Genomic DNA, 10,348 nt, shown 5'->3' on the forward strand with positions numbered 1-10,348 from the left:
TAAGTTGCACACAGCAAAGAGCAGAGCGGCCAATCAAAAGTAATTTGATACAAAAGCTGTCTTGAAGATTATCCTGTTGTTGCTCTTGGGAACTGAAGAAGGATTCCTTGCTATTCACTGAAGCTTCCCCTCATAGGTTCAGTAACATTTGATGCAGCGTTTGATTCTAAGTCAATCGTGAATTTAAGGCCAGAGACAATAAGTTTTATTGTCTGAGAATACAATCTTTGTTTGGGACAGCTCGTGTGGGGAACTTTGAAGACACCATTCAGGAGGCCAGATGGTTTAGATGTGTGTGGACAAGACAGAATTAGATGAAAAATGTCAACCGATAGATGTGGAAAGAGGGTGAGTAGGAAGAATACTTAAAGATGTGACAGGCTTTGGCAAGTCCAGGCTGGAGACAAAATGATCTGTGAGTTGTTAACGACCTCAGAGCTACTACACATAAAAAGCTCGCCGGGTAGAAATCCAAACAAAAAATAAGTCATTCTCAACCTTTGTTGCTCTTCCATCGTCAGTAATTTGAGGCCACAAATACATGAGTTGCCTTGCGTGACCCGGGTTGCAGCATTGTTTGTCACATTGGGTTCCATGAGGCCGAACCAGTCATTAGTCACCTCACTGGAGCGGCGCTCCGGCAGTTTAGATCGCCAGAGATCAGAAACAAGGTTGCTGGCTTCCTCGTCATGTGATGAACCACTTTATACAAACAATCCTTCATGGGCTGGTGTTGACCTTGTTTCCTCGTGACCTCGGCTGTCATGTTCCCAGTTGTTTGTTGTCTTCCTGTTGAATGTAAACAAAGAAGGTAGCTGCAAAGATCAACCAATCTTTAAGTTTATAAATCAGTTTTCGTGATAATTTAGCAAATGTTCAGAGTGATTGCATAATCTCTGAGATATTCTTCATCTCTCTGGATCATCATACCGCGACTAAGAGGTCAGAGCTGTTGGCCTTGGCTATATTCTCTCGGTGATGGTGTTTCTGCGAACACTTTCCACAGTGGTATATTATTCTTGAGACGAATCCACCAAATTTCGTGATTTATGCCTGTGTTGTCCTCCGATGGCCCCGGGTCAGTGTTTTGCGGAGAGAAAGTGGGAAAGTTTTGCCGCAGCTAGTGGGGGGCTGCGTCCACACGAACCGGGAACCCTGCTCCGCCTCAGTGGCCCTCATGAATAAACAATAGCTGTGGTCATGGACTCTGATTATTTGTGCTCCACCAAGATAGCATTAACGGCTGCCTGCACCTTTTCGAGCCTATAATGAACTCCCAGAACCCAGCGATCCTGGGCAGATGGAGGGAAGTTGTCATGAGACTTAGCTCGGCAGCACGAACAGCAGCACATTCTTGAGGGGCGCGATGGGTGGGTTCGCAGGAAAGCAAGCTGTTTCTGCTGCTCACAATGCGGCTGCAGTATGGTGGACAAGCAGCGGATGAGGGGCAATGGGTTGTGTTTTCAAGGGAAAATGATGGCGAAGTGTTAAAGGTTATGTTCGCCCAAAATTAAAATTTCAGTCATTTTCTGCTCAACCTCATGTCGACTATGGTTGGGAATTTTTAAGTAATCCATCCCTCTTGAAAGTAATAGACAAAAATGTATCTTCTAATGAAACGACTGATGCTCAGCTGTGTTCGTCTTTAACTTCGTCTTAAAATAACACACTTAAAAACATCCAAATACCTCCATAACTGTTCTGGAAAAACGTATTGAAGTCTGTTATTTTAGGCTTGTTCTTAGCATACGCTGCTATGCTAGCTGCTAGGCCAACAGGAAGTACTCCTGGTACAGGTTTATAAGTGTTATTTTGAACGAAAATGAAGACGAAGACAACTGAGCACAATCGGTAGCTCCATTTAAACGGACTTACATTTTTGCTCTAAAAAGGAACGGATAACTTAGTCGACATGAGGGTGAGTAGAAAATTGGTGAAATTGGAGTTATGGATGAACTATCAATCTTAAAAGCTGTTTTTCCATCCATCCATTTTCTTCAGGTCACTGTATCAGAAGAAAGAGAGAGCTTAGAGTGACCTGGTTCAGGTGATTGCATGGTCATCCTGCCAGTTGGATCTTAGATGTGTTTGTTTCATTTTGTCCTTGATACTTGTTTGCCTTTGATGGTTCTGATGCACTGAGGTGTCAATGTGAATCCAGTATTGACCTGTAAGCACTTTACAAAGAGATTACACTTGCTTCAATTCTGGAAATCTTTCTTACTTAGTATGTAATACACATGGTTTAAATTTCATTAAAAACTGGAAACATTTTAAATCTAATGGGGGTCTTCTGTCCCGCTTTGTGCCCCTATTTCCCTTGACCTGATCGAGTTGCTGTCTCCGCTAAAGGCTTCAATAGCAGGTCAAATCAAGGTTCCTCAAATGTTTTGCTCAACGGACTGGTAAAAACAAATCATATTAGGTTTGTGTTTCATTCATTTTTAATAGTTTATTTTTTTATTTTTCAAGACAAGCGTCTTGACGTGTCAAGAGTTTCAGGCTAATGTTACTTCAGAGAAAATACTATATTTTTTTAAAAATAAAAAACATTTCACACTGTAATAATTAATAGAGCAAAAATTATATATATATATATATATATTTTTTTTTTCTGTGAGGTCTGTTGACAAATACCATGGAACAGAAGTTCGAGGTTTGAGGTCCACTGGTCTACATGATCATTTTACAGCTATTTTGTCAAAAAGTTTCAGAGTCTATAAGACATAAAATCTGGCAGACACACACAGAATTACCTTTTATTTTAAATGTATAGATAATAAATCACATTACAGTCCTTTTAGTTCAGCAAAACATACTTTCCTGTACACACACCTCTCCTAACAGACTCTAAAAACAACCTATAAATAGAGGTTATTATTGTAATAAATAATTAGTAACCCAAAATACACTACTATCTCCGAACCTACAAAGTGCTCTTGTCCACTGGTGTCAATGGAAAACAATACCCATGTAACTGAGTGATCCCCACATAGATTAAGACAATATTTACTATTTACTTTTACACAAAAGCATTCTTTATTGATTGGGGATACAAACTACTGATGCAAACAAACATTAGTTGTCGCCTCACTTACTATCATGTAAAGTTGTATGTGTCTCCAAGCTCTAAGAATGAAAAAAAAAAGGTTCTGAAAAGATTCGTACAGTGTGAAAGCAGCTTATGATCGTATGGATGAATGGGTGATTTAGTATAAAGCCCATCCGGCTAAGCAAAGAAAGTGCTTTACAAGCAGGTGCCATTTCCCAAAGATTCCATTGGTAAAGATTTTGTGTGTCTCCCAGGGTTGTCAGCTTCACACCAGTGTGTGCGTGCATCCCGTTTGTGTGCTCACATTACTGACATCAGAACAGTAGGGGTCAGGGTTTCATATCTCAACCGCAGACCTGTCTCGTAAAACACTGTCATGTCAAAGCGTGTTGTGTTATCGCTGTGTTTAGTGTCCTCTTTGCACTCCTCTTGTGTTAAGTGTCTTGTTACAAGTGTGTTGCTAACAATAAAAAAGGCGTGACCGAGAGGTTGATCTGCTAAATCATTCACCACAATAGCATTGTGCAAGTGCTCCGTCTTATTCATCTATTACAACATGTCGTAATTACTTTGGAATGACGGCTATTTCGGTGCATCTCGAGTTACTCAGGGTGTGATCAAAAGTTTGAATATAACATCCGTCTTCTTCATACAATTGCACTTGTTACCACTTTTTTTTTTTTAAATGTCATGCTGGCAAAAGAAAGTTATTCTTTGAGCTTTTGTGTCTGTTTTCTTTGGAAGGAAACAAAAGGCATGAAACACAAAACATCTGACAAATTTGATTTGCACAACCTGTTGGACTCGTTTTACCTGGTGTGTGTGTGTGTGCCTGTGTGTTTTCTTCCTTAACCTAGCCTAGCATGCAGCAATAACATGTTGGCTTGGGCTTTTGGGATTCTCCGATGCTCCCACTTCAATATAAAATGAGGGATTAGCATCATTTTACCACCACATCTCTGAGGTCAGTGACTGCTCCAAACGACTATATATAACCTTCACCACACAATTACTGTAGACTTCATTGTCTGACATCAGTGTTTACAGAGGAAAACCACAGCAGAGTTTTTTGTGAGGAACGATCATTATTCAGCTGTTTGGGAGTTTTAAAATATAGGAGGCCCAAGGAAGACGTGATTATTGTCCAGTTGAGATCCAGAAGGCTTCTCATAAGACTTTACAAGAAAGGGAGTTTTCAGCTTTATTTCCTGCCTGTGGTGAAGCAGTGTGCAGTGATTTCATGGCCTTGCTACGTAGTTTTAATATTTTACAACCCTGGACGCTCTACAAACGCATCAAACGTCACTTTTAACTTGTCGGATCTGTTTATCTAGTTGAGTGATGGAAGTAGTTACTTTGAATTCCAATCAAGAAACTGATCAAGGAGTGGTTGTGGTAGAGCATTCCATACACATTAAAGTTCTGTGTCATCCGTTTGTGTGCTCGCTTCACGGTATCAATTGAATTTCCCGTCATTCTGTCGCTACAAAGAAATGTGCTTAGTTGTGAAACTTGCTTAACAAGCCTTACTATAGTAAAAATCTGACGCTTAAATCCAATTTTGGGGTTGAAGGTTCCAATTCCTGGTGTGCTATCTTGACTATAAAAAGGTTATGTTTGTCTACATGTCACAAATGAACTCAAAAACAGATGATCTAATTACAAACGTTCGAAAATGGGATGTGAAACTTTTAAAGGCCTTCCAATTATAATCTGGATCTACAAATCATTTGAAGATTCTTCACTCTATGGTGCAGTAGGAATGCTCTTGCTTGCGCTGTGTGTTTTGTGCTGGCAAATCTTTGTTAGCTACTGCCCACTGTCGTCCCAATGATCTTATGCTATCAAAACCCTTTGAAATGCTAAAAAAGGTACATTGATACATAGATGTATTGAACTCAGTGGCTTTAGAGGTTTTTGCTCCTCGAGATCTATTTAAAATTTTTGATTGCTCTTTTAATGTGTTCAAAACACTACAATGTATATAATTCTTATTTTTACACCTATCCTGATAAAATGATGCAGGATCTCTTGACAATAAAAAGGTAAAAACTATAAAACACCTTAACATCAGTTAACTTTAAGATTGGATGTTTATAATAAAATGCTTGAAAGTGACTTAAGATCAAAATATCTAAACCCACCTTAGGAAGAGGATGGAATCATCAGGTAACTGGAGAAACAGACACACATGGATGCTATGGGAAAAAATATTAGGCAAAAGGTAACATCAAAACATCACAAGACTGACAGATAAATGTTCCAAACAAGCGGTCCCCAACCTTTTTTAAACCACAAAAATGTTGGCATTAAATTATTCAAGGACCGCCCAAAACATACAAACAGCAACCTGAAGAAACAAAGTTAATAAAAAATAATAATCGATAAAACATAAATTAAATAATTTATTTTCTTTTTCTGTGCAGCCCAGTAACGAAAGGCCTCACGGACCAGCCCCAAATAATTTATAAATAAAAAGTGTAGCATCATAAATCTAAATTTAATCATTTTGAAAGGCCACTAGATGTCGCTCTCTGCTTTATAATATTTGACTGTGATCTACTAATCAAATGAAACCTGGGATTTTTTTCCAAACTTAGAGTGCCATCTAGTGGTCATGATACAGCACCAGCTGACTCATGAGGCCTCACAAACCCATCGCTACTGTACAGTATATAGGGACACACTAGTCAAAAATATCTTATTTCCAATTTAACAAGTCCCATAATGCAATAGTAGAAGCTCCAATCATATGATACGTGGTACAAATATGTAATAATGCAGATATTATAAGTCGTAGGGGGAGATAATAAATCATATTATTATTATTATTATTAATATATTTATTTATTCGTCATCACCGATCTGTTCCACCAATGGTGCGAGATAAACACTTATTGGAAGTTGAATTTCTTGTGAAAAATAACAATCATACTAAAAGTCTTTGAATTTGCACGTCAAGCCTCAACCGTCAACTGTTCGCGTCCCTTCAGGCTCTTGGTGTTTCTACAGTAGTGGTTTGTGATCATGGGGAAGGCATGAGGCTATAATACTGCTCTGTGCTCCACCAGCGCACCAGATGCTTCCATAGCTTGTGGCTTGGGCAGCGCGACTCCTGCACACTTATAGCACAGAGCTCCATTTAAGCAGCAGCATTTGGCAACGGCGGAGCCACCGAAGGCAGCAATGGAATACCTGAGCTCTTAACTCTGCCCCACAGACACTGTAGGAGGAAATACCTTGGACTTCCTATCCTACTGTTCTCCACATCCTACCTTTCTTCTCTGAGCTTCCCCACCCTGCTCAGACCCCGAACCGCCTCTCCTCACCCAACCCTTCTCACTGTTTTGTTTCCTCTTTTCAGGCAGTAACCAAGAAAACATTTGGGAGCAGGGACTTCCGATCCGCTCTGGAGAATGGTGTTCTGCTGTGTGAGTAAGTACTCAAGTCGCTCATTCATGTAGAAGCGTTGTACTCTCCTCCATGTAAGTGTTGCTGATGGTCCCCAGGAGGACTTCCCCCCCCCACCCTAAACCCTCGCACCACCCTGCCTGCTTGTTTGTGTCAAATGAAGCGAGTCTGTTTTATCACAAAACAATGAGAGTCTCTGTTATACGCCAGTGTTGTGAGCATCTATCTATGGTTTTCTTTTGGGGATCTGTGATCTATTTAGAGTGGACATGTGTTACAGATCAGGGGATGGGACGAGTGCCATCTTCAGTTTAACTAGTCTCGCTCGTGAGTCACAAACGAATGCAAAACCACGCGCTGACGCCACGCTGGGAAGTCAAAGACTCCCGCCTGTCATTAAGTAGGGAAGTTAGTAAAAAGTAGTGAGACAATGTTACTAAGTTCACAAGAATATTGACTTTTAAGCTGACATTTATGTAAAGTTATGACAATATTACTGGGTTTTTTCAGTTTACACAACTTGACTTTATTACATGATAAGTCACCGATCAGCAAAACCGAGATGATACGATTGAACTTTCATCCATTTCTCATTTTAACAACAACAACCTTTAACTTTTGTCATTTAAAAGTTTTGTTCCAATTGATAAATGCGACGTCCAGCTGGTGTAGTGGAACACTCCAGAACTAAAAATAATATATTTATGGTGATGATTGTGGGAAAAAAATGCCAAAAAAAAAACAATCGAAAGCTATCCATCTTACTAAAAAGAAAGTAACTTTTGGACTCTTCTGACTCAGGAAACATCACTCTATTTTGCCTCACCCCCTCCCACTGAACTCATCTGAACCTACATCAATATAATACATGTTTCCCAATCCCCTAATGATGACAATTTTCTTTTTAACATTAATATATCTTAGCTCTGTCTTGGACTTAAATTAATTTAAACAAAAAAATTGATATTCCAAAAGTATAACGATTACTGGAGTTGAAATTTTGCACAAATTTACATGATGCTATGGGTTAAAAAAATGAAAATACGTTCATGCAAACGTTTTTTGGAATTACTTCCCAAAGCAAAACTTGCATGGTTTTACCACCTAAAAGTTTCAGCATATTAAACAGAATTCTATATGAACAAAAACGTATACTTTCATACTATTTATATTTGCGATGGTGACATTTTCCATCAAGTAATTTCGCACGGTTACATCACGACAGGGTTAACATCCTGACCCTTCATGCAAAAGGTGGGCGGCACCAGTTGATGGACAGTGACGTGATTTGCGTGAATCAGCAGGAAGCTATAATTACAAGCTGCTACAGCAGCATCCTCCAGAACCTACAGCTCCGACAAGAAGTCCAGCCTTACTCTGCTGATTTGAGTCGGCACTCATTCAAACAGCCGACAACATCCCTCATAGCTCCACTTCCTTGTTTTCCTCAGGAAAAGGACGCTTATTTCGCTTTCACCCTAAAAGCTGTACTCCACCATTGTGTTGTGCTTTTTACATCTGCGAGGAAAGGAATGTGTGTGAGCGAGTGCCACTTAGGTCAGACTGTGCTATCTGATGAAAATCATAACAACTTTCTATTGTTTCATTGTTGCATGAAAAACTTCAACCTAAATTCCTTTTGGATTTTTTCGTCCATGTGCGCTTTCAGACATTGTCGGTTTGTTTACCCCCCTCCTGCTCTATTTAGCCCAGTCTGATGAGAGTCTGAGGTTCAACCGAAGATCCAAACCAAACAACAGAGCAGTTAGAGAGCAAAAACCCAGACCCCTGTGATATACTGAGCCTTACCACTAATGTAGATCAGATAAAATGAATGGCGGATAAAAGGGTTTACATTTTACTGATGTCAGTAAGTTATATATCTCAGCTCTTGCTTGGTGGTCTTTTGGGTTTCGTCCCAGTCATTGGGTTTAGTCCAAACATGTTTCAAGAATAATGTTGAATCATGCAAGTGCACCAAGCCTTCCAGAAAACGTTTAGTCTACCACCCCTAAAAGTCTGTTTCTATTAAGTCAACATTTCTCCACTATCTGACCCCATTTTTCTCTTTCAACTGCTTATGTTTTTTTAACCACCATTAATCCTTTAATAAAACGTTATAATTTATTTGTAATTTCCAAGTCCTTGAAAAAAAAGTACCCTAACTACTTGAACTTTGAATATAATGGCCAAAGCACAAGCGCATAAATACAGCTCAGTGCAGCACAAGCAGTGGAGGAAGTAGAACACATTCATAAAATAATGTTTTATTGAAATTTCCAGGGGAATAAAACCTCATTGGTTCACCCCATGTTTCACTCTTTATTATAAAAAAGCAAAAGCTTAACTTAAATTGCATCTTGAGTTACAATATCATAACAACTGCCTTGAAATCTACATCGCATTGGAACATTATCAACCTGAAACCATTCTAATCTTAGCTTTTATAAGAGATATTCAGCTAAACAGAATTCAAGTTCTCTTGTTTCTCCTGGAGGCAGAATTTAGCATGTTCTGTTTTGACAACGACACACGTTTCCATCAAGCACCAATAAATATTTTCTTTCCTAAATCATGTAATAATCTACGCGTAAGCAGGAACTATTACTATGTTGGTCACAAAATTACATTTTACGAGATCTTACTTTTGGTCTAATAAATATAGTAATTGCTCTTCAAGCTGAATACAAACCGTTTATATGACCTGTTGGTGGGTTTTTGGCCCCTGTGCATGATTGCTGTTTAACACGTCCAACGAAAGTAAAAATGTTTTTATACAACAAGCTGGACGCTCAAACCATTTTAGTTTACTGCCAATACGGTACTAATTTTACGACATTAAGTTCTACAAAATAATTTTCTCGATTTGAACTGCTCATGTAGGTACCTCCAGTCCTCCTGTTACATCCAATTTAGATTGATGTGTTTTCATTTTCCTTTTGCAATGCTTTTCACTATTGAAACTGTTTAAAAACTAAAGATATTAAACTGTTATTATTCCACTGATTTATTCGTCAGTACAGTATATGTTGACAATATACACAATATACTAAAATGTAAAAACATAAACAAACAAAGTGGTAGAACATTTTCACAAATCTATAACAGTAAATCACACCCAGCTAATGACAAGCTTAAACAATTAATTATAAGTTATATTACAGTTTATCTTTATTAAATGGCAACTAATGTGAAACTCCAACTCTCCTGACTCTCTCCAAGATGCAGTAAGTCTCTCATTATGACCATTTTTTAAAGTTATTACTTTATAAAGTTCTCAACCCCGTCTGAAATCTTGGAGAACGAGAGGTTATGAGAGCGGAGTCCAATATGACGTAATAATGGTCTTCACTCTTCCTCAAGCCAGCTGTAATCACGCCCAGCTTTGTTTAAACAACGAGTCCCTTGGAAGGGGAGAATTTCTTGATTGATGCTCAAGTGGGTGTGCTTATGGTAAGCTTGAGAAAAATAGTGTTTTCAGTGGGCGGGGCTCAAGTTAATGTTCTAATATAAATATTTTAATTAAAAAAGTTTTGTACAAACAGGCAGATACTGATGAATGCAATAGAAGATACATTTAAGAGACTTTAAGGTTCTTTAGGTCCCAAAATGTTCTTGCTCATTTCAACGTCTGTAGCCAGGAGCCGCTATCAGCGGTCTAGAAGCCAGCGATGTTTATATCGTGGTTTAGCACCGGCTGCTAACCAAACCGACTCCAGGTGGTTGCCATTAAAACCAAGTTGTAAACACACAACAGTGGAACCCACTGCAACACTTTTTTTTTTTTTTCTTACTTCATTCCTGCCATTTAAACAGCAGCCAATTACAGAGTGCTTTCACTTGACGTCTGCCTTCTGTTTGCGTTCGCAGTCTGATCAACAGAAT

The 10,348-nt window shown here is 38.8% G+C and overlaps 1 protein-coding gene across 10 annotated transcripts in view; it reads left to right on the forward strand.

Moving 5' to 3' along the window:
- lmo7a (LIM domain 7a) overlaps positions 1-10,348 on the forward strand; it is a 62,368-nt gene that overhangs the window by 4,815 nt on the left and 47,205 nt on the right. For 9 of the 10 annotated variants that reach the window (XM_087804783.1, XM_087804779.1, XM_087804781.1 and 6 more), the window contains exons 3-4: positions 6,417-6,487; positions 10,334-10,348. The exon at positions 10,334-10,348 is cut by the window's right edge and continues 55 nt beyond it. In XM_087804783.1, the coding sequence (XP_087660909.1) occupies positions 6,417-6,487; positions 10,334-10,348 (86 nt within the window). The remainder of the gene's footprint in view (positions 1-6,416; positions 6,488-10,333) is intronic. The other variant, XM_087804784.1, reaches the window with a different exon arrangement.

Source organism: Callionymus lyra, chromosome 12 (assembly GCF_982586985.1).
Source record: "Callionymus lyra chromosome 12, fCalLyr1.hap1.1, whole genome shotgun sequence".
Taxonomy (NCBI): Eukaryota; Metazoa; Chordata; class Actinopteri; order Syngnathiformes; family Callionymidae; genus Callionymus; species Callionymus lyra.